This window comes from Delphinapterus leucas, chromosome 6, assembly GCF_059928025.1.
Source record: "Delphinapterus leucas isolate spDelLeu-1000000601 "Yukka" chromosome 6, BTC_Dleu_Yukka2, whole genome shotgun sequence".
Lineage (NCBI taxonomy): Eukaryota > Metazoa > Chordata > Mammalia > Artiodactyla > Monodontidae > Delphinapterus > Delphinapterus leucas.
Genome location: NC_143134.1, coordinates 23,496,215 through 23,521,164, shown reverse-complemented (window position 1 = coordinate 23,521,164; position 24,950 = coordinate 23,496,215). Strand labels below are relative to the sequence as shown.

The following is a 24,950-nucleotide window of genomic DNA, read 5'->3' as shown; positions in this document are numbered from 1 at the left end:
CCAAGTGGACAGAATTTGGTGTTATGAAAATATCATCTTATATCATCTGTAATTTAATTTTAAATACTTTAAACAGTACAATATGTGTGTGCTCTTTTAAATCAATATCCTAGGTATGGTTAATTAACAACTGAAGTGTTGGGGGATGTAAACTCCAGGAGAGGTTGATTAGCTTTTGAAAGCTTCTAAGCAGATGTCCACTCTTTAGAGAGCTTCAACTATCTTTATTTCCAGTCAACACTGAGACTATGTGGATTTTCCTTTGGTGAAATAACTAGCATTCATTATGTGTGGGTTGGCTAGAAATATTGTACAGGGTATTTCTATATCCTGTCTACTCTTTTTTTTTTTGCTACGCGGGGCTCTCACTGTTGTGGTCTCTCCCATTGCGGAGCACAGGCTCTGGATGCGCAGGCTCAGCGGCCATGGCTCACGGGCCCAGCCGCTCCATGGCATGTGGGATCTTCCCGGACCGGGGCACGAACCTGTGTCCCCTGCATCGGCAGGCGGACTCTCAATCACTGCACCACCAGGGAAGCCCCATGTATAACTATTTTTGAGTGCACTTGCTACTAAATGTTGGCATGAACAAGAGAATTCAGTATACATGTTATTATAACATAACATTGTAACATTGTAAAGTAGGAAGGCTGTGAGGTAGAAGAACTCACATATAGTGTTAAACAAATAACATCTACAAAGAGGGAAGGGGTATCCCACCAATTAGATTCCCGCTTTGGAAATTCTCCTGCTCCAATAATTTTCAAGCTATTCTGTTTTGGGAAGGAGAGGAGAGTCCTTGAATGTATGGATTAAAACGAGGTATGAGATATCTGAGGCTTGGAAAAGCCGTGTCTAGCCCTATTCCATATAGAGTATTTACATGTCTTTACAACATCAGCCAAGGTCTCTGGAAGCTGGACCCCAACCACCTCAGAAAACTTGGGGTTGGAGAGGGGTGCAGTTATTTGCCAAAATGATTGGAGAGGGAGAGAAATCTTTATTTATTTGGAAATTATACCGTTGCTGCAGAGTTAACCACCAATGCTTTTACATAGTTTGAAGAAAGCTCTTCTTGGCTCACAGATTCAGGTATTAATAAATAATAATGATAGGCAAAATTTATTGCAGGCAATCTTCTCCTTGTGCCAGGTATTTTACACGCATCATCTCATTAACGTATATACATTTCCATACAATCCTATGAATGGATGATTTTCTTCCAGTTTTATATATAAGTACAGTGAGGCTTAGAGATCACATAATTAGGTGTTTGAATGTCAACTCAAGCTCTTTCCTATTCATCACCCACATCCTTATATCCTCTAACTGGGAAGGATGGGGCAAGTCAATCTCTTCATGAGCGTGTAAGCTAACTCTGTTTACAGGAGTTGCCAACGGCATGGGAGTCAGGATCTTAAAAACGTACACATTTTAACGCTTAGGTTCACTCCTAACTTCTGGACCCCCACTTGGGGTACCCCTTTCGGATGAACCTAGTGCTATAGTGAAAGAAGCTGCTGGAACGGGAGAGGGAGGCACTCTTTGCAGAAGAGCCAATGAGACCGCTGGTTCTTGTGAGTGGCACTTCGTTTGGCCAATGGGTTCAGCCTCGGAGGCACCGCGAGAAGACGGGAACTTGGGGTCTGGAGCATGTGGGACCGTGGCGCGGCGCGAGCGTTGAACCTGGGGTTCGCTTGAGGACTCGCTGAGCTGCGCGAGTGCTCGAACGCTGGTGAGAGGAGGGGACGCAGGTGTGGAAGGCTGGGGAGGCCAAGGTCGCTCTGCTACAGGCCAGGTGCGCTTTCGCTCAAGCTCTTGCTGGTGAACGGGGGCCCCTCCGGCCCACTCGGACCCTCCCCTGTTCTCTCATCCCATATCCCTGGGGAGCCGCGAGGGCCTGTGGGCCCCTGGGTGGAGCCTGGGCCGGGGGCGGGGGTGGGGAGTTGTTATTTGAGGCTGGGGGGTGGGGGGGGTAGGAGGAACGCAGGACCTGGGAGAGGTGGGAAGGTGGTGCCTGGGGAGGGAGGGGACTCTGATGGGGAGAGGGGTTTGGGCGGGCGTGAGTGTTACTCGCACACAAGGGGTGGGCAGGACCCCCAGGGGAGTTTTGGTTTGGGGAATGATGCTTTCTCCAGGGTGGAAGGGATGTAGTATTTGCCTTCAGGAACCTCTTTTCTGGTTAGGCCCAGTCATATGCCCCAGCCCGGAGCTTGCACTTGGAGGGGTGGGGAACGTAGGCCTCACCGGTCCTGGGACCTGCCTGTGCTTGGACTCTCCCCGCTTGTACCTTATAGTCAGCCAGCCACCTGCTAACTAATCAAATGAGAAAATCCACATTAAGGGAGGGCCTGAATCTGTAGAAGTGATGGTGGAGGTGAGGGAGGGGTGGAGAAAGAAGAGGATTCCAGAAATCCAGTAATTGGTAGGTGTTATAGTGCCTCTCAGTGTGTACCAGTTAGGCTACTGAATGTTCTGGTTTCTTCCAGTGGTGGTGAGAAGTTGTGAGTGAAGAGGCCAAGCTAACTGAAAAGGAGTTTAAACAATTAAAGGGGAGAACTGTAGTAGCCTTTGAGTAAGGGAGGCATATCCTCCCATTTTAGTGTAAAAGATAATAATTTATTTAAAAATTTTTTGCCAGATCCTGAACCGCCTTCACCTATAGTTGACTTAGGAATTGTATGTCAGTCTTGTCTTTATATGCATGGCCTGATTTCTCTGTAGCTAATACTTATGACACGTTTGCAGAAGTTAAGAAGAGGCTTACTTGTTGGTTACAAAAGATTCTTCAGGGAGCAGGGGTGAGTCCAGACAATGAAGGGAGCCCCTGAAAGAAGGAGTCCTGAAGTCTACAGATTATAAAGTGATTTTGAAGAGGCTTAGTGAGTCTGAGACTTGAGGGGCGAGAAGAGCATCATCCCTGGTTACCTTGCAGGGTGGGGGGAAGTGTGGTGGGGGGAAGTGTTAAGTGTCACCTGTCAGACTCAGCAGGAAATCATAGGCTCAAACCAGAAAGGGTCTGTACCCTGGAGACCTCAGTTCTGGTAGAGTTTGAAAGAAGAGTTTTATAGAAAGGAATTGGATAAAGATTCAGAGAAGCAGCTAAGGAACCAGGGAGGAGATGGAAAAGTTTAATGTGAAAATAGACTGGAAAAATATTAGGACTCTGGTAGAAGAAAGAGTGACCCAAAACGAAGCAAAACCCATAAATATTTATGGACAAAAAATTTTATGATATGGCTATGTTAACTATAAACTTACTTATAAAGCAAAATCAGGCCCATACATAAAAAGCATTTCCCTCTACAACTGGTAGTTAACTTACAGGACTGAGTTCTCTAAGAGGCCGTTTGGGTAGAAAATATAAGTAAATTCAAGGAGGGCTTGGCCTTTAAGAGATTGCTGATGGAGAGTGTTTAGAATATTCTGTGCTAAACAGAAGCTTTTGAAGTGAACATAACATAGGAGGCTGGTTGTATCACTGGTCTGATCCAAAGTAGCTGTTTTTTTTTTCTTAATGCTTTGTGAGTCTGTCTTGAAGGAGAAGGAAAACAATTGGGAATCATTTAAATTATAAAATGATGGCAGATAATTAACCAGAACAGATTGACACCTGTGTCCTCTGCAGCCTTGCAATGGATCCTGTCCGACCACCCTTCAGGGGCCCGTCTCCTGTGCACCCATCTCAGCCTGTTCGGATGCCGGGCTCTTGGCAACAGGCTCCAAAACCTTTGGACCCAGCTCTGGGCAGGGCAGGACCTGCAGGCAGAGGCCATGTATTTGAAAAGCGAGAGGAGCCAGGCCCACAGAGTGGGCCAGTGCAAAAGGTAAGACCGTGTCTGCATACATAGTAGCAGCACACAGCTTATCATCAGGGCAAATAAGGGATTTCAAGGTACTTAGGAAACTGGGAAGCCCTATATGAAAGCAAGGGTTTGTTTTTTTTTCCCTTGAACAAGGTGGTTGCCTCTTGGAATCTATTTCAAATTCTTGAGTTGAAAGTCTAGAAAAAGGGCCTCGTAATGAATGTTAGATGGACCCGGGTAAATGCCTTAGTTCTCTAGCTTCTATAAATATAAATATATACATACATAAATGATAGGTTTAAAGGTACAGTCTTTTCTTTTTTTGTGAGTGTTTAGATTTCCACTCTGGGTTTGACTCTATGGTATTAGCAGCCACTCTTGCCTCTAAGGTCATAATTGTTAAGAATGGTTTCTTTCAGAAGGCTCTTTGCCTGAATCTTAAAGAAAAAGAGGATCTTCAGCTATTGTTAGTGCTGTGTGTATACTCGCATGGACGTGCATTCTTAATCTCCTAATTATATAGTAATTTTAAGAATGGTATTTGTCTATAATTAACCTCAAAGAATAAAGAGTTAGCAAATACAGGAAGAATCTAATAGTGCAGTTATGACAATTTTAAGTAGGTTGACAATGTCAGATGTAACGTTCTGTAAGAAGAAACATAATTGACAGTAATCCTGTATTTTTACTCAAATGGATTGCTTGAGTCTATATGTGGCAACTCTAATTGGTGTAACAGTAGTAAACTTCCAAGACTGCTACAGGAAAACAGTAGCAAGTTTTGTTGAGGTTATTTAAAAAAAAAGCAAAATTCTGATACTCTTAAATGATCCATTTTTTTGGAAAATTTATTAGCCAGTACACTTGTTCTCTCTTACCTTAGGTGTACAGGAAATGAACTAGAAAAATAATTCTGTTGCATTTGTTATACTGTATATCAAATCATGAACTGTAACTCTTTATGCTTGAAAACCTAATATGACATAAGTGTTTTGTTTTTCGTTTTACATAAATTTATTTATTTTTGGCTGCGTTGGGTCTTCGTTGCTGTGCACGGGCTTTCTCTATTTGTGGCGAGCGAGGGCTGCTCTTTGTTGTGGTGCATGGGCTTCTCATTGCGGTGGCTTCTTTTGTTGCGGATCACAGGCTCTAGGTGTGCGGGCTTCAGTAGTTGTGGCTCGTGGGCTCTAGAGCACAGGCTCAGTAGTTGTGGCGCACGGGCTTAGTTGCTCTACGGTATGTGGGATCTTCCCGGACCAGGGATCGAACCCGTGTCCCCTGCATTGGCAGGTGGATTCTTAACCACTGTGCCACCAGGGAAGTCCGACAGAAGTGTTTTTTTTAAGACCATAAGGATTTAAACAATTTTTATAAGGTATTTTTATTCTTGTAACATTTATAGAATTTGAAGTGGATGATTTTTATTATTTACCAAGACTTGAAGAAAACCAACAGTGTTTCTGAGGTTTTAAACTACATCTTAGAATAACTTTATTCTTTGACTTTCTGTAGGAATCTATGGGTTTGGTCTCAATGTTCCGAGGACTGGGCCTTGAAACAGTGTCCCGGACCCCTGTGGAACAGGAAATGCCTCCTTTAGGTATGTGGAAGACTAACTTGAGAAAACGTGGCGTTATATATGATTGCTTTGTTCTTAAATTCACACAGTTTATCTTCAGAAAAATTACTGTACTTTATAAAATGTTCAGCTCACGGTTACAGCTGGGGTTTGACTCTTCCGTTTAGGTAGAGGCATTTTAGGTCGAGGCTTGTCTACCAGTATGGCACGCAAGGACAAAGAAGAACCCCATCCCACTTTTCTGGATCCTTCAGTGTTGGCATCTGGAGATAGCAAGATGGCAGAGGCCTCCATTGGTTGGAGTAGGTGGGTAAAGTTGCCTTCTTGGGTAGCTATCAAATTCAGATGAAATGTCTGTAAGTCCAGAGAGAAACTCTAAAGTGGGTTGTGTTACCTCACAAAGAAACAGTGCATGGTTTCATGGTAGGAATGGGTGTTTTCCAGGAGTGGTCAGCAGCTACTGATGAAGTCAGTCTTTGGACGAGGGTAAAAGCAGTACTCCACTGCAGTTCACCACCCTGTTTGCCCTCTTAAGAATTCAGCCTGGTGGTCGTGGTTCTTTAACCCAGGTGGGTCAAACTTCCATCTCAAGTTCTGCTGTGGAAGTTGGCCCTGAGAGTCAATATTAATAACAATTGATGAATAAGTCATGTTAGCGTATTGGATTTGGAGAGAATCCCAGTGCTTGGGTCCCTCTTGCTGACTCCTCCAGGAAGAGAATATAGATTTGGGGGACTCATTTAGATAGGGCATAGATAGAAGCATGATTGAGAAAGTTCTGATTTGCCCCTTTTCAACATTTCAGAACGCTCGGAAGAGGGAATTTGGATGCCTTTTTATTACCGAGGGGAAGAGCAGCTGGTGGTATAGGCAGAGGAGTATACAAGGCTCCCGGTGCTCTCAGCCTGAATTCTCAGGATCCTGCCCAGCTGTCATCTCCGCCACCTCTGCCCCCGGCCCCACTGCATTCTCTGGATCGCCCACCACTTGGGACTGCAGAACACAAGGAAAAGTAAGTCAGGAGTGCTGCCGTCCCTGCTTGGTGATGATGTGGAGGAGGCCTTCGCATAGTATTGCAAACTCTGTTCTGTTGTGTCTAAAGTCCTCCTTGGGTGGTAGGTACTGCAGGGTTGTTTTGTTTTTTGCCAGTGGGGAGAATGACAGAGAGGTGGGGCAATTCCTGATGAGGTGAAATGGGGTTAGTGATGATAGTATGTATTTATCTAGAGTCTACTCATGGCTTTTCATTTCCTTCCCAATTCAGACATAGATAATTCTTTGTCATGTTGAAGATAAGGAAATTATCTAGGAAATACATTGCAGCAGTTCATTTTTCTCTATAGAACTAATTCTTATGTTCTTAGTTAGCTGGCCTAGTTATTCTAGTGATATTACTAGGACAAATAGGGTGACCTTGCTTCTCTAATTAGAGATTGCTAAGAATTTACCTTCTGGCTTTCAAAGCTTCTTTTGTATGTCTTGATTCTTGGTCTGTGTACCTGTAAGCAAAGTGTGAAATACTACTTCCCCCAATCTATCTTTCCTTTCCTTTTTTTTCTTTGCATTTTTGTGGCATGGATTATTTGTTTGTTTTTGGCATATGTGGGTGCTTTTGGTTTTTATTTTTATTTTCTAGAGAGCCTTTTGTGAAGCAAGGATCAAAAGGAACACCTCAATCTTTGGGATTGAACCTTATCAAAATACAGTGTCGTAATGAAGCAGTTTATCAATATCATGTAACTTTCAGGTATTCACAGCTTTTTTCCCCTCTGTATTGTTCACTTCTTAGAGAACAGTAATGAAATAGTTCCACAGCAAAAACTGAATTGTTTTTGTGTATAACTCCTGATGCAGCTCCCCCTACAGTAATTCATATATTCAGATCCTTGCAATAAGTTTAAAGTTAACATTTTTTGTGTGTGTTTAGCTATATTACCAATCCAGATTTTAACTTAATAGGTGCAATTTTATGCATGAGGTTAGAGGTGGATTTTCTGTAAAGTTAATGAAACTTAAGTTCAGGGCCTTTTACTTGCATAGACCCCTTCATAACCTTTTTAACTTACCTTGTATCTGTAGTTTTGTATTCCTCTTCTTAAAGAGACCCCCCCCCACACAGTGGTATCAGAAACACACCCCACAATACCTGGATCCTCTCTGCGTGAGTGCTATACCAGCATTTGATGGCTCACCAGTGATAGTCTAGGGTTAAACTTGAGGGTGAAAAAACCAGAGAAAATAACTTGAATTTTATATCAGTAACTTTAGGATTTATCATACTTATTTAAAGGTTAAGAATTTGTATTAGTCTGTGTTCTTTTTTAAAATCTCAGGAGAGCCATTAACTGAAGGTTATTAGCTGGAATTGTGAAAATAAATGAGTGTTTTGGAATATTTATGGAGAAAAAGGAAGATGGAAGACTGAATTTTTGAAGCACAGCTATTAATTGGTACAAGAAGAAGTGGAATGAAAGAGAGAAGAAAGGAACAGTTAGGGGAACAATACCCTGAAGACAGGGTTATAAAGCCAGAAAGAAGGACCCATTTGAATGAGGGAGAGGTGGTTGACTTTGGCCACAGGGAAAAAAGTTGTTGAATTTGCTTTCAAGAGGCACCCTTGGTGATTTTCTAGTAGCTTTATTAGTGTTATGGGGAAAAAATGAGACTAAAAGAACAAAGGAGAGCCTGGGCCATGAGAAATAGCCAGTGGATTGGCCACTTATTTTAAAAGTATGTAAGAGGAATGAGAAATGGAATGATAATTGCTTTAAAGGTTTCGGTGAGGTAAGAAACTGGACGTGAACACATGTGACAAGTGAAGAGAAGGAGTCAGGAAACCGGGTGAAATTGAACTAGCAAGAGGGGAAGGTGGTGGGAATGGGCCTGTTCTGGAATGTAAGGGGTGGAGATGGGTGTTAATGAGAGGGAAGAGTACTTGCTCTGGAAATGGGTTGACAACTGATAATGAAACAGAAAGGAGTGTGAGACTCCTCACTGGTCTCTGCATTGACCAGGCTGTGGAGAAGACTTGGATTCTATAAATTTCGAGATTGTAGATGCAGACCTTTGAAGCCACAATGTGAAGAGGATGAGAGAATACCGAGAGGATGTATTACCGTGACTGGTCATCCTGTAGCTTCCTTGACATCATGGGGCTCTAAAAAGACATTTAAATATAGTGTCTTGGGCATAATGCCATGTATGTGTGAATTTTTTAGAAGAAGCATTTTGGAATGCGATGTTAGCATGTGAGTGCTTAGTTTTGGCGATGACTGTATTGGATTACCGCTTGATTTTTTTTGTTGATGTTATCTTTCTTCATGTACTTGAACATGCTTGACCCTTTTTAGCCTTGGATTTGTTTAAACTTCGAAGTTGTAGAATAGGTTGTGTGTTACTGTGATCTGTTGGGACGGTCATTGTACAAAGTAGCTACTGGACTTCTTCAAAGCTGTAAGATTTGTGACAGTGAATTGATAAAAAGTTGAGGGCTTCCCTGGTGGCGCAGTGGTTGAGAGTCTGCCTGCTGATGCAGGGGACACGGGTTTGTGCCCCGGTCCGGGAAGATCCCACATGCTGCGGAGCGGCTGGGCCCGTAAGCCATGGCCGCTGAGCCTGTGCTCCGCAACGGGAGAGGCCACAACAGCGAGAGGCCCGCGTACCGCAAAAAAAAAAAAAAAAAAAAAAAGTTGAAATTGCTGTGAGTGAAAAATGGTTAGAGTAAAATCCTATATTTTTTTAAAATATATTTTTAAAAGTGTGTATTTCTATAGATGCTAGAGCAGGGATTAGCAAGCTGTGGCAGGCCTGCTGGGCAAATCTGGCCCACTGCCTGTTTTTGTAATAAAGTTTTGCTGGAACATAGCCATACTTATTGGTTTACATATTGTCTACGAGGCTTTTGTGCTATGTTAGCAGAGTTGAATAGTTGTAGCAGAGACCATATGACCTGTAAAATCTTTCCATAAAAGTTTTCTGACCCTCTGGTCTAAACTCTCGAAGAATGTACACTGACATGATAAGGCAGTTGTGTTTGGGTGGTGGATTTATGGATTATTTTTATTTTCTGTGACCCAGTATCCTTGGGTCAGAGTTCTTTAGTCAGATGTATTTCAATATTTTAATATGACCACTAGATGGAGCAGTAGTCATAAGTGACTGCATCTCTAACAGACCTACCACACAGCTGTAAAGTCAAACTGAAATAAAATCCTCTTTATTATTTTCTAGCCCCAATGTGGAGTGCAAAAGCATGAAGTTTGGCATGTTGAAGGACCATCAAGCTGTCACCGGAAACATCACTGCTTTCGATGGATCCATTCTCTATCTGCCTGTTAAGCTAAAACAAGTGAGACCAAATAGGAAGTGCACTTGGGGGCGAAGCACGGGTGGTGGGGAAATCATAGTGTCCCGGAACATTTGAGTTGTACTTTCCTATTCTGAGAGGAAAGGCAGACTTCTCCATAACAAAGAAATTGCAAACTGAGAAACTTTTACATCTGAGTTCTTTCTAGTCCCTTCTCTCTTAAGAGGAGTGGTTGGAAGCCTTTGACCTTAGTGACAAAGAATATTCAAGATTGCTAATTCGAAGGGCTCTATTGCTAGTTCTCCATTGGGTTTCTCTTACTAAATCCTTTCATAAGTCCTACTTGTCATGCTGTGATTTTGTCTAGTGTGGACAGCAAAGTAACAGTAAAGAATAAAACATGTTTAAGATATTATAGTGTTCTAGAACACAGTTGGATTAGATTAGCGCTTGGTAGTGTTGTAATTTCTCTTTACTTGCATATGTTTATTTGTTAGGTTCTTGAGTTAAAAAGTCAAAGGAAAACTGACAGTGCCGAGATCATCATTAAGGTTCAGTTGACAAAGATCCTGGAGCCCTGTTCTGACTTGTGTGTTCCGTTCTACAATGTTGTTTTCCGTCGGTGAGAAACGGCTGAAGTCTTATTTTCTTTAACCTCAGTCTTGTATTTGTAACAGAGCTCTTCAGGAAGCTTGGGTGGTATTAAAATACAGTGCGTATATAGATGAGTTTGGAAACATTTAATAAATAAATGGATGACATTAAGGCTAACTTATTAAAAGTTATCTCAAGTGATTGTCCAGATTTGGGTATATGAAAGTAGGTTTGAAGTAGCTGGACAGAGGGGGCTGGTTTCCTTCCATTCATTCAGGAACTTTAAAAGCAAATGTTTATGGTACATATTTAATGGTGTCAGTGATGGGGCTACTTGAAGAGGTAGCATGTAAAAATTTTTGCTAGAATTTTTCCCAGTCCTTTGAATTTTTGGATACAGACAGCTCATAATTTTTTAACTTTTCTGAAGACTTCCAAATTTTCATAAAACTGTTATTCCCAAACCACCTTTTTTAAAATGAAACAGAACCTGATTTCTACTTAGTCAGCTGAACTGCCAGGAACAAACATAACTTCCTAAGCCTGACTGATAGTCACAAATTTAGAAATGGACTTTTTTTTTTTTGGCGGTACGTGGGCCTGTCACTGTTGCGGCCTCTCCCGTTGCGGAGCACAGGCTCAGCGGCCATGGCTTACGGGCCCAGCCGCTCCGCGGCATGTGGGATCTTCCCGGACCAGGGCACGAACCCGTGTCCCCTGCATCGGCAGGCGGACTCTCAACCACTGCGCCACCAGGGAAGCCCAGAGATGGACTTTCTTGTGCTCTTTTTAGTTAATGGGGAAAAGTAATGTAAATCGAGCTTGGGAAGTCAGCTTGATTTTTGGTTACCCAGTTAGCAGAAAAAGCTGCAGCCAGTTGCATATACTGCAAGATAAATACTTTGGTAATTTTTATTTTTCTTTTGGCAAGAGTGTTCTCAGCATAAAAGCTATATTGTGCAAAGAGCATCAACATTTCTGCTCTTTTAGGCTTTCAAAGGAAAATGTAGCTAAGAGCAATTGAACTTAATTATTTTTAATTTTTCTACTAGAAAACCCATTCTTGCTCTTTATTTCAGGGTAATGAAACTTTTAGATATGAAGCTGGTGGGGAGAAACTTCTTTGACCCTACAAGTGCTATGGTACTACAGCAATACAGGTTGGTGGTGTTTTCTTCTTCCTCACTTTTGAATGTTCTGGAAATAAATTTTTCATTGCAATCACCATATTAGTATTTTATGACAGCGAGTACAGTTTTATGAGTTAATTATTTTCCATAATTTAGGTTTTCAGTAAGTTCACAATGATGTTGACTTAATTTGTTTCCTGTTGCTTTCTCATTGTTATTGGGGAGGGGCAGTATCTGCTCAAAGTATTGCCTCAAATGGAGGCATGGAAATATCTGTGGTTCTTTTAGAACCCCAGCGTAAAGGCCACGTATGTCTTCAGATTGCAGATCTGGCCGGGCTATGCAGCTAGCATCCGGAGGACAGATGGAGGTCTTTTCCTGCTAGCTGATGTCTCCCATAAGGTCATTCGGAATGATTCTGTGCTGGACATCATGTGAGTGGATGGTGGCATCTACGTTTAACAAACAATTTTCTGAGAAGTTCAGTAATAGCTGGTAATAAATACAGATAAGCCATTGTTCCGTTTGGGTTTTAAATTGTAGAATAGATTGAGAATGCTGAATTGATGCGCTCTTTCTGTGAGTCCTACCAGGATAGGCATCTGAATAGAGACCTGCTGCACTTAGACTGAGGAGGAATGTATGTAAGTTTCTGGTTACGAAGACTTGGTTTAATATACACCTACCCTGAGTTCTTGTTTAAGTGTATTACTCTAGTAAATATTTACTGTAGTAAATATAGATGTGTATAATTTGTAATCGTTACATGAAATCCTGTCTTATACATAAATCTGTGTGCATCTATGATTTTTTTAGGTTGTGTACCTAGAAGTGGAATTACTTAATGAAAAGGTCGAACTTTTTAAAGACTTGAAATATTCACTATAATAAGATGTTTAAATATATATTGACCGATTACCCTCTAGAAAATTTACTTAGTTTATTTTCTCACCAGCTGTGTATAACTACTGGGTGTTACCAAGCTTATGAATCTTTGCTTATCTGATAAATTCATTCATTCCATCAACATATATGTATAGCGCTCCAGTTTGTACCAGAGTTTTGGAACTTATCAGTTAACAAAACAAAGATCCCTCTCCTCATGGAGTTTGCATTGTAGTCAGGTGAGATAAATAGTAAATAATAAGCATGATAAGTAAATTGTATAGGGTACTAGAAGTGATAAGAGGTATGGAGGAAAGAAAAGATAGAACACAGGGTAGGAGAGATCAGGAGTACTAGGGGTGGGATGGAGAGGGGAGAGAGCTGTCATTTCAGTAACATGTCAAGCTCATTTGAACTAACACTTGGAACAGGTGAAGGAGTTAGCTAGGTAAATAATTGGGCTAAGGGAATTCTTGTTAGAGGGACAGCTGAGGTAAAGGCCTAAGCCAGAAATATGTCTGGCTCTTCAAGGAGCGGCAGGGAAGCCAGGGTGGCTAGAGCAGAGCAAGTGAGGTGAGGGCAGTGGAAGGATGGAGTAGATGGAAGGAAGAGCTGAGGATATAGAGCTTTGTAAGTCTGTTGTCAAGAGTTTTGGTTTTAGTGTGAGTGAAACATAGGGCTTGTAGCCAAGGAGTGACACAATGTGACTTGAGTTGTGAAAGGATCCCTCTTGTTACTTACTGCGTGGAGAATAGGCTTGGTGGGATGGGGTAGAAGTGGGGAGACCAGCCAGGAAGCTCTTGTAATAATCCAGTGGAGAAATGAGGGGGTGGCAGCAGTAAAGGTGGTGAGAAGGGGTTGGCCTCTGGATATGTTCTCAAAGTAGCGTTCAATTTCCCAACTGGGTGGTGGAGTGTGAGAGAAAGAGAGAGGTTAAGGAAGACTCAAACCTTTTTGACTGAATTTGTAATTATTTATTTTGTCTCTCCTTGATAGTGGGGACCATCTCTCTTTCTCTCACATGGTACACCCAGACGTAGTTTATTCCTAGCCTGTAGTAAGTGTTCAAGAATGTTTATTACATAAAAATAGATGTCTTTAAATTCACTCACTCTTTCTTTATGGTTACTGTCTTTGTTTTTCTACTTAGAGAGGTCTACTTGTTTTAATTTCCAGTGTTTTAAACCTTCTGGAACTTGGTGTGATGTTAGGATCATAATGATTGTTTTGGTACCGTTACACAATTTATTGAAAAACATTTTTCTTTAGATTTTAATCACTATCAAATGCTAAAATACTTGGATTTATTTCTGAATATTTCATTTTGAACCACTGGTTAAAACCAGTGTGATACTGTTTTAATTATTGCAGTTTTATTAGGTTTTATTCTTTGTCAAGGAATTCTGTTTTCAGAATTTTTATTCTGTACCCCCCCCTTCCTCCTTCATGTGAAACTTTGAATAATTTAGTGAAAATAAGACAGAAAGTCAACTGGCAATTTGACTGATACTGACTAGGGAGAGTGTTCAGTGACGCTGGGCTGGCTGCTCTTCAGCATAGCTGATAGTTAACTGTCTGGGATTCCCCTTCGCTGTGGCGCCGACGCCCTTTCCCTCTCACCACAGGTATCCTGTAGTTCGATCCCATGACGACTTCTTCCTGGTTTACCCTCTTGTTTCTGAGCTCTTACGTGTTTGAAATCTCTTTATTTTACCTTAGTTTGATTGGGCATAAAATTTGAGATTGGAGATAGTTTTCCCTCGGAATTTAAAAATCATGGTTCCATTGTTTTTTTTTTTTCCTTCGGTATAATCTTTATTCGTGTTCACATATTCTGTCACAGTGAGACTATTTCCTTATTTAAATTTAACTCTTTAGGTGTTCTCATAGTACCGCCGTATTTGAATACACCTTATTTCTGAATTTTTCCACTTTTTCATTCTGTAGGTGAGTAAACAACCACCTCTTACACCATCCTTATATCTTTTTTACCTTATTTGTACCTTTTGAGCAAGCCCAAACTTGATTTTAGTATTGCTTCATCCCTTCTTTTTTTCATATTTTAATTTTTGATTTGATATGTTAAATGCTGTGTAGGTACTACACTTCTAAAAAATTATTATGGTTAGTAATATATTTTAGTATTGGTAAGGCAAGTCCTTCTACCTTGCTCTTATATCCACTCTCTTCCTTTTTCTTTCCTATAACTATTTTTCACATTTATTTTCCAGATTAATTTCAGAATATTTTTGTTGAACTCTCCAGAAAATGCCACTGCAGTTTTGCTCCATTTTCTTTTTGCTTTCAGATTTACTGTGAAAAAATCTAAAGCCATTCTGATTTCTTTTTTGAAATTAAGTTTATTTTTTATTGAGGTATAGTTGATTTACAGTATTATATTAGTTTCAGATGTACAATGAAGTGATTGAAAATTTTTATAGATTATACTCCATTTAAAATTATTTATAAAATATTGACTATGTTCCCTGTGCTGTATGGTATATCCTTGTAGCTTATTTATTTTGTACATAATAGTTGGGACCCCCTGAATCCCATACCCTTATCTTGCCCTCCCCCCTTCCCTCTACCCACTGGTAACCACTAGTTTGTTCTCTCTAACTGTGAGTCTCTTTCTTTTTTGTTATATTCACTAGTCTGTTTTTTTAGATTCCACATGTAAGTGATAAAATGCAGTATTTGTCTTTCTCTGACTCATTTCACTAAGCATAATACCCTCCAGATCCTTCCATATTGTTGCAAATGGCAAAATTTCATTCTTTTTTCATGGCTAAGTAGTATTGCAGTGTGTGTGTGTGTGTGTGTGTATGTGTATGTATGTATCTCAGTTCTTCTTTATCTAATCATTTGTGGACACTTAGGTTACTCCCGTATCTTGGCTATTGTAAATAATAATAATGCTGTTGTGAACAGTGGTTTGCATGCATCTTTATGAATTAGTGTTTTCTTTGGATATGTACCCAGGAGTGGAATTGCTGGCTCATATGATATATTTTTAGTTTTTTGAGGAACCTCAATACTGTTTTCCTCAGAGGCTGCACAAATTTATATTCTCACCAACAGTGTACAGAGGTTCCCTTTCCTCCACATCCTTGTCAACATTTGCTATCTGTGGTCTTTTTTTTTCTTTTTTAAATTTATTTTATTTATTTATTATTTTTGGCTGCATTGGGTCTTCTTTGCTACGCGTGGGCTCTCTCTAGTTACAGCGAGTGGGGGCTGCTCTTCATTGTGTGTGGGCTTCTCACTGCAGTGGCTTGTCTTGTTGCAGAGCATGGGCTCTAGGCGCACGGGCTTCAGTAGTTGTGGCGCACGGGCTTCAGTAGTTGTGGCACACGGGCTTCAGTAGTTGTGGCTCGTGGGCTCAAGAGCGCAGGCTCAGTAGTTGTGGCTCAGTAGTTGTGGCGCTCGGGCTTAGTTGCTCTGTGGCATGTGGGATGTTCCTGGACCAGGGCTCGAACACGTGTCGCCTGCATTGGCAGGCAGATTCTTAACCACTGTACCACCAGGGAAGCCCCATCTGTGGTCTTTTTGATGATAGCCATCTTGACAAGTGTGAGGTGCTATTTCATTGTGTTTTCTATGTTTTTTTTTTAACATTTTTATTGGAGTATAATTGCTTTACAGTGTTGTGTTAGCTTCTGCTGTATAACAAAATGAATCAGCTATGTGCATACGTATATCCCCATATCCACTCCCTCTTGCATCTTCCGCCCACCCTCCTTATCCCTCCCCTCTAGGTGGTCGTAAAGCACTGAGCTGATCTCCCTGTGCGATACAGCTGTTTCCCACTAGCTATCTGTTTTACATTTGGTAGTGTATATATGTCAGTGCTATTCTCTCACTTCGTCCCAGCTTACCCTTCCCCCTCCCCGTGTCCTCAAGTCCATTTTCTACATCTGTGTCTTTATTCCTGTCCTGCCCCTAGGTTCATCAGAACCAATTTTTTCTTTTTAGATTCCATATATATGTGTTAGCATATGATACTTGTTTTTCTCTTTCTGACTTACTTCATTCTGTGTGACAGACTCTAGGTCCATCCACCTCACTACAGAGAACTCAGTTTCGTTTCTTTTTATGGCTGAGTAATATTCCATTGTACATATGTACCACATCTTCTTTATCCATTCATCTGTTGATGGACACTTAGGTTGCTTCCATATCCTGGCTATTGTAAATAGTGCTGGAATGAACATTGTGGTACATGACTCTTTTTGAATTATGGTTTTCTCAGGGTATATGCCCAGTAGTGGGATTGCTGGATCATATGGTAATTCTATTTTTAGTTTTTAAGAAACCTCCATACTGTTCTCCATAGTGTATCAATTTGCATTCCCACCAACAGTGCAAGAGGGTTCCCTTTTCTCCACACCCTCTCCAGCATTTATTGTTTGTAGATTTTTTGATGATGGCCATTCTGCCCAGTGTGAGGTGATACCTCATTGTAGTTTTGATTTGCATTTCTCTAATGATTAGTGATGTTGAGCATCTTTTCATGTGTTTGTTGGCAATCTGCATATCTTCTTTGGAGAAATGTCTTTTTAGGTCTTCTGTCCATTTTTGGATTGAGTTGTTTTTTTGATGTTGAGCTGCGTGAGCTGCTTGTATATTTTGGAGATAATTCCTTTGTCAGTTGCTCTGTTTGCAAATATTTTCTCCCATTCTGAGGGTTGTCTTTTCGTCTTTTTTATGGTTTCCTTTGCTATGCAAAAGCTTTTAAGTTTCATTAGGTCCCATTTGTTTATTTTTGTTTTTATTTCCATTTCTCTAGGAGGGGGTTCAAAAAGGATCTTGCTGTGATTTATGTCATAGAGTGTTCTGCTTCTGTTTTCCACTAAGAGTTTTATAGCATCTGGCCTTACATTTAGGTTTTTAATCCATTTTGAGTTTATTTTTGTGTATGGTGTTAGGGAGTGTTCTAATTTCATTGTTTTACATGTAGCTGGCCAGCTTTCTGAGCCCCAGTTATTGAAGAGGCTGTCTTTTCTCCATTGTATATTCTTGCCTCCTTTATCAAAGATAAAGTGACCATATGTGCGTGGGTTTATCTGTGGGCTTTCTATCCTGTTCCATTGATCTTTATTTCTGTTTTTGTGCCTGTACTGTACTATCTTGATTACTGTAGCTTTGTAGTATAGTCTGAAGTCCAGGAGCCTGATTCCTCCAGCTCCGTTTTTCTTTCTCAAGATTGCTTTAGCTCTTCGGGGTCTTTTGTGTTTCCATACAAATTGTGAAATTTTTTGTTCTAGTTCTGTGAAAAATGCTGTTGGTAGTTTGATAGGGATTGCATTGAATCTGTAGATTGCTTTGGGTAGTATAGTCATTTTCACAATGTTTGTTCTTCCTTTCCAAGAACATAGTATATCTCTCCATCTGTTTGTATTATCTTTAATTTCTTTCATCAGTGTCTTATAGTTTTCTGCATACAGGTCTTTTGTCTCCCTAGGTAGGTTTATTCCTAGGTATTTTATTCTTTTTGTTGCAATGGTAAATGGGAGTGTTTCCTTAATTTCTTTTTCAGAGTTTTCATCATTAGTGTATAGGAATGTGAGAGATTTCTGTGCATTAATCTTGTATCCTGCTACTTTACCAAATTCATTGATTAGTTCTAGTAGTTTTCTGGTGGCATCTTTAGGGTTCTCTATGTATAGTATAGTATCATGTCATCTGCAGACAGTGACAGTTTTACTTCTTTTCCGATTTGGATTCCTTTTATTTCTTTTTTTTCTCTGATTGCTGTGGCTAGGACTTCCAAAACTATGTTGAAAAATAGTGGTGAGAGTGGGCAACCTTGTCTTGTTCCTGATCTTAGAGGAAATGGTTTCAGTTTTTCACCATTGAGAACAATGGTGGCTGTGGGTTTGTCATTATATGGCCTTTATTATGTTGAGGTAGGTTCCCTCTATGCCTACTTTCTAGAGAGTTTTTATCATAAGTGGAAGTTGAATTTTGTCGAAAGCTTTTTCTGCATCTACTGAGATGATCATATGATTTTTATTCTTCAGTTTGTTAATGTGGTGTGTCACACTGATTGATTTGTGGATATTGAGCCATCCCTGGAATAAAGCCCACTTGATCATGGTATATACATCCTTTTAATGTATTGTTGAATTCAGTTTGCTAATATCTTGTTGAGAATTTTTGTATCTATATTTTTCAGTGATATTGGCCTATAATTTTCTTTTTTGGGGATATCTTTGTGTGGATTTGGTATCAAGGCGATACTGGCCTTATAGAATGAGTTCAGAATTTGCCTTCCTTTGCAAGTTTTTGCAGCAATTTGGGAAGGATAGGTGTTAACTCTTGTATAAATTTTTGATAGAATTCACCTGTGAAGCCATCTGGTCCTGGACTTTTGTTTGTTGTGAGTTTCTTTATTATTGAAATTTCATTACTGGTAATTGGTCTGCTCAGATTGTCCATTTCTTCCTGGTTCAGTCTTGTGAAATTGTACATTTCTAGGAATTTGTCTATTTCATCTATGTTGTCCATTTTATTCACATAGTTGTTTGTAATAATCTCTTGTAATCCTTTGTATTTCTGTGGTGACAGTGTAACTTCTTTTTCACTTCTGATTTTATTGATCTGGGCACTCTTTTTTTCTTGATGTGTCTAGCTAAAGGTTTATCTATTCAGAGAACCAGCTCTTAGTTTCATTAATCCTTTCTGTTGCCTTTTTAGTCTCTATTTCATTTATTTCTGCTGTGTTCTTTATGATTTCTCTCCTTCTACTGACTTTGGATTTTGTTTGTTCTTCTTTTTCTAGTTCCTTTAGGTGTAGGGTTAGGTTGTTTCTTTGAGATTTTTCTTGTTTCTTGAGATAGGCTTGTATCACTATAAACTTTCCTGTTAGAACTACTTTTGCTGTGTCCCATAGATTTTGGATCATTGTGGGTTTTTTTCCATTTGTCTTCAGGTATTTTTAAAATTTCTTCAGTGCCGCCTTTTTTAGTAGCTTATTGTTCAGCCTCTACGTGTTTGGTTTTTTGCAGTTTTCTTTTCTTTGTAGTTGATTTCTAGTCTCATAGTGTTATAGTCAGAAAATATGCTTGATATGATTTCAGTTTTCTTAAATTTACTGAGAATTGTTCTGTAGCCTAGCATGTGATGTACCCTGGAGAATGTTCCATATGCACTTGAAAAGAATGTGTATTCTGCTGCTCTTGGATGGAATGTTCTATATATATCTATTAAGTTCATCTGGTCTAATGTGTCATTTAAGGCCAGTGTTTCCGTACTAATTTTCTTTCTGGATGATCTGTCCATTGATGTACGTGGGGTGTTAAAATCTCCTACTATTATCGTGTTACTGCCAATTTCTCCCTTTATGTCTGTTCGTACTTTTTTATGTGTTTAAGTGCTCCCATGTTGGTTGCATGTATATTTATAATTGTTTTATCTTCTTCTTGGCTTGATCCCTTGATCATTATGTAGTGTTCTTCTTTGTCTCTTTTAACAGTCTTTGTTTTTAAAGTCTATTTTGTCTGATATATGTATTGCTACCCTGGCTTTCTTTTGATTTCCATTTGCACAGAATACTTTTCCATCATCTCACTTTCAGTCTGTGTATCTCTGTAGATCTAAAGTGAGTGTCTTGTAAGCAACATATATATGGGTCTTGTTTTTGTATCCACTCAGCTCCTCTGTCTTTTGATTGGATCATTTGGTGCCTTTACATTTAAAGTAATTATTGGTAGGTATGTACATATTGCCATTCTTTTAATTGTTTTGGGTTGTTTTTATTGTTCTTTTTTGTTATGTTTTTCTGCTTTTGTTCTCTTCCCTTGTGATTTAATGACTATCTTTAGTGTTATGTTTGGATTCCTTTTTCTTTTTTGTGTATATCTATTATGGATTTTTGGGTTGTGTTTATCATGAGGTTTATATATATGATTATTTTAAGTTGCTGCTGTCTTAATTTCAAACACATTTTAATAGCGCTGCATTTTTTACTCCTCTCCCCCAATGATTACTGTTTTTGATATCATATTTTTATCTTTTTGTTTTGTGTATCACTTAACTACTTACTGTGGATATAGAGGATTTTACTGCTTTTGTCTTTTAACCTTCCTACTAGCTTTGTATGTGGTTGATTTACTACTTTTACTGTATATTTACCTTTACCAGTGAGCTTTCTTCTTTCATAATTTTCATGTTTGTAGTTGTGGCTTTTTCTTTTTTGCTTAGAGAAATCCCTTTAACATTTCTTGTAAAGCTGGTTTGGTGGTGCTGAACTCTTTTAGCTTTTGCTTGTCTATAAAGCTTTTGATTTCTTCATGAAATCTGAACAAGAGCCTTGCTGGTCAGAGTGTCCTTGGTTTTAGATTTTCCCCTTTCATCACTTTAAATATATTATGCCACTCCGCCCCCCCTTTTTTTTTCTGGGAGAGGGAAGGATTTATTATTACTTGCAGCAAGTAAGGAGAACACCGGGGTTGTTTCCCAAAGCAGTGTCTCCTGTGCCACTCCCTTCTGGCTTGCAGAGTTTCTGCTGAAAAGTCAGTTGATAGCCTTACGGGAGTTCCTTTGTATGTAACTTGTTGCTTTTCCCTGGCTGCTTTTAGTATTCTCTTTTTATCTTTAATTTTTGCCATTGTAATTACAGTGTGTCTTGGTATGGTCCTCTTTGGGTTGATCCTATTTGGGACTCTCTGGTGCTTCCTGGACCTGGATGTCTGTTTCCTTTCCCACGTTAGGGGGATTTTCAGCTATTATGTGTTCAGATATGCTCTCTACCCCCTTTATTTCTCTCTTCTCCTTTTGGGACCCCTATAATGCGAATGTTATTGCAATTGATGTTGTCCCAGAGATCTCTTAAATTGTCCTCATTTCTTCTTATTCTTTTTGCTTTTTTTTTGGTTCAGCTTCAGTGATTTGCACTACTCAGACTTACAGCTTGCTGATCCATTCCTCTGTATCATTTAATCTACTGTTGATTCCATCTAGTATATATTTCATCTCAGTTACTGTATTCTTTAGCTCCTTTTGATTTTCCTTTATGTATTCTAACTCGTTTTTAAACTCCTCACTCTGTTCATCCACTCTTCTACTGAGTTCTTTGATCATCTTTATGGTCATTACCTTGAACTATTTACTAGGTGGATTGCCTGTCTGCACTTCACTTAGTTCTGGTTTTATCTTGTTCCTTCATTTGGGCCATGTTCCTCTGTCACCTCGTTTTGCCTAACTTGCTATTTCTATGTATCTGGTAGGTTGGTTATATTTCCTGACTTTGGTGGAGTGGCTTTTTTTGGAGACATTCTATGTGTCCCAGCAGCTTGGTCCCCTCTGGTCTATATGCCCTATGGGTGTCCCCATGTGGGCTGCATGGGTCCTTCAGTTGTGGTGGACTGACTATTGTGGGTGGTCTGGTAGGCGTGGCTGGCCCTGGTCCAGTTGGTTGCCAGGCCCTGCATTGTGCAGAGGCTGCCAGCCTCTGACTGGCATGACCAGTCACAAGGTGGCTGGCTGTGGAACTCCAGGGTGTCCTGGGACGAGTGCTGGCTCACTGGTGAGCACAGCTGGCTTCTGGCATGGGTGTTTGTGAGACTGGTGTTCCCAGATGATTGGGGCTGGTTCCTGACACAGCTGACTGCAGGTTCTGGGGTGTCCTAAGGCTGATGCCAGCCTATTGGTGAGTGGGACTGGATCCCGGAGTGGCTGGTTGAAGAGTCCAAGGTATCTTAGAGCTGGTGTTGGCCTGCTAGTGGGTAGGGCTGGGGCCCAGGACCTCCTGGGGCTGTGTCAGCCTGCTGGTATGCAGGAATGGGGCCCAGGGGGTCCTAGGGATAGTGCTGGCTCACTGGTGTGTGGAGCCAGGTCATAGGCCATCTGGTGGAGAAGGTCATGTCCGGTGGTGGCTGTGAGCTCAGGAGGGTCTTAAGGTAGCCTGCCTGCTGGTGGATGTGGCTGTTTCCCTGCCTGGGTAGTTGCCAGGTCTGAGGTATCCCAGTACTGGTGCCTACAGGCTGGTGGGTGAGGTGTGGGGTTGGGTCCTGAGGCTGACAAGCTAGAGGGAGGATTCCAAAGTGGTGCTTACCAGCACCAGTGTTCATGTGGTAGAACAAGCTCCCCAAAATGCTGCCAGGGTCCGTGTGCCTAGTGTGAGCTGCAGTTGCTTCTTGCCTCTCTGGGAGACTGTCCAGATAAGCAGGTAGGTCTGGTCCAGGCTCCTTTCAAATTACTGCTTCTGCCCTGGGTCCTAGAGTATGTGAGATTTTGTGTGAGCCCTTTAAGAGTGGAGTCTCTATTCCCCACAGCCCTTTGGATCGCCTGAAAATAAGCCCCACTGGCCTTCTAAGCAAAACATTCTGGGTGCTCATCTTCCTAGTGTAGGACCCTTGTGCAGGGAAGCCCAGTGCAGGGCTCAGACCTTCACTCCTTGGGGAGAACTTCTGCAATTGTAATTATCCTCCTGTTTGTGGGCTACCCACCCAGGGGTATGGGACTTGATTATATCAGAACTCCATTCCTCCTACCCATCTCATTGTGCTTCCTTCTTTATATCATCAGTTGTAGAAGATAATTTTCTGGTAGAGTCCCGTCTTTCTTATCAGTAGTGCTCTGTATATAGTTGTAATATTGGTGTGTCCATGAGAGGAGGTGAGCTCAGAGTCTTCCTTCTCTGCCATCTTCCATTCTGATTTCTTTTTTTTTTTTTTTCTTTTTTTTTTTTTTGCGGTATGCGGGCCTCTCACTGTTGTGGCCTCTCCCGCTGCGTGCTCCGGACGCGCAGGCTCAGCGGTCATGGCTCACGGGCCCAGCCGCTCCGTGGCATGTGGGATCTTCCCGGACCGGGGCACGAACCCGTGTCCCCTGCATTGGCAGGCGGACTCTCAACCACTGCGCCACCAGGGAAGCCCTTCCATTCTGATTTCTGATTCCAGAATCTGTGTTTCTCCCACACGCTCCCTTGGGAGTTTTGGGAGCCCCTCTTTACTCCAGTATTCTGAAATTTTATTTGTTCTTCATTTCTTCTGCATCTCTTAGGATTCTTATTTTCCCTTTGCTTGAAGAACCCCCTGTAGTATCTCCTTTAGTGTGGAATCTGCTAATGACATATCTTTTTTTTTGTTTAAGGTATAATATCTTTTTTTTTTTTTGCCTTTGGTTTTCAGCAGTCTCGCTATTCAGGCATTCCTCATTTTATTGCGCTATGCATTACGGTGTTTTTTTACAGGTTGAAGGTTTGTGGCAACCCTGCATCAAAAAAGTCTGTTGGCACCATTTTTCTAACAACATTTGCTCACTTTGTGTGTCTCTGTCATATTTTGATAATTTTCACAATATTTCAAACTTTTTATCATTATTATGTTTGTTATGGTGATCTGCAATCAATGATCTTTGATATTACTATTGCAAAAAGATTACAACTGGCTGAAGGCTCAGATGATGGTTAGCATTTTTTAGCAATAAAGTATTTTTAAATTAAGATACGTACAATTTTTAGACAACGCTATTGCACACTTAATAGTCCACAGTATAGTGAAAACACAACTTTTAAAAAAAGTGTTTATTTCACTTTCTTTTTTTTTTTTTTTGCGGTACACGGGCCTCTCACTGTTGTGGCCTCTCCCGTTGCAGAGCACAGCCTCCGGACGCACAGGCTCCGTGGCCATGGCTCACGGGCCCAGCCGCTCCGCGGCATGTGGGATCTTCCCGGACCGGGGCACAAACCCGTGTCCCCTGCATTGGCAGGCAGACTCTCAACCACTGCGCCACCAGGGAAGCCCTCACTTTCATTTTTGAAAGATATTTTTGATGAGTATGGAATCTTAGCTTAAAATTTTTTTCTTTCAGAGCTTCAAAGATGGCACTCCTCTTCTGGCTTTCCATGTCTCCACAAAGAAGTTTGCTATCATTCTTATCTGTGTTATCCTGCATAATTTTTCTTCTTAGACTGTTTTTCAGATTAAACCAACTTGATTTAATCAATTTGATTAAAGACTGCCTTCAGTTTTCTTTATATTTTTTAAATTACTGGGGCTCATTGAACATCTGTGAGTTTACAGTTTCATCAGATGCAACTTTTACATGCACTAGGAAACCAGAAATTTTGAGGGACTTGCTTTGTAATACTCGCTTTATTGCAGTTGTCTGTAACTTAACCGCAGTATCTCTGAGGAATACCTGTAATGTGTCTAGATGTGGTTTCCCAGTATTTCTGCTGCTTGGCCCTTCTGTAGTCAACTCCACCTGCCCCCCCCTCCCGAGTGTGGGCTGGATTTATTGACTTGTTTCTAATGAATGAAATATGGCAACAACCAACCCAATTAAAAAATGGTCAGAAGACCTAAATAGACATTTCTCCAAAGAAGACATACAGATGGCCAACAGACACATGGAAAGATGCTCAAAATCGCTAATTATTAGAGAAATGCAAATCAAAACTAGAGAAATGCAAATCAAAGCTACAATGAAGTATCACCTCACTCCGGTCAGAATGGCCATCATCAAAAAGTCTACAAATAATAAATGCTGAAGAGAGTGTGGAGTAAAAGGCACCCACCTCTACACTGTCGGTGGGAATGTAAATTGGTGCAGCCACAATGGACAACAGTATAGAGGAACCTCCATTACTTAAAAAACTAAAAATAGAGTTACCATATGATCCACCAGTTCCATTCCTGGGC

At 40.7% G+C, this 24,950-nt stretch overlaps 1 protein-coding gene across 1 annotated transcript in view; it reads left to right on the top strand.

The window, feature by feature from the left end:
• Positions 1-1,953: 1,953 nt before the first annotated feature.
• The window catches only part of PIWIL2 (piwi like RNA-mediated gene silencing 2), a 90,854-nt gene continuing 67,857 nt past the window's right edge, over positions 1,954-24,950 (top strand). Inside the window, exons 1-9 of the mRNA XM_022562859.2 lie at positions 1,954-3,827; positions 5,319-5,406; positions 5,553-5,691; positions 6,191-6,397; positions 7,022-7,132; positions 9,616-9,733; positions 10,189-10,313; positions 11,365-11,445; positions 11,736-11,849. Coding sequence (XP_022418567.1) covers positions 3,636-3,827; positions 5,319-5,406; positions 5,553-5,691; positions 6,191-6,397; positions 7,022-7,132; positions 9,616-9,733; positions 10,189-10,313; positions 11,365-11,445; positions 11,736-11,849 — 1,175 coding nt within the window. The 5' untranslated portion in view covers positions 1,954-3,635. The remainder of the gene's footprint in view (positions 3,828-5,318; positions 5,407-5,552; positions 5,692-6,190; positions 6,398-7,021; positions 7,133-9,615; positions 9,734-10,188; positions 10,314-11,364; positions 11,446-11,735; positions 11,850-24,950) is intronic.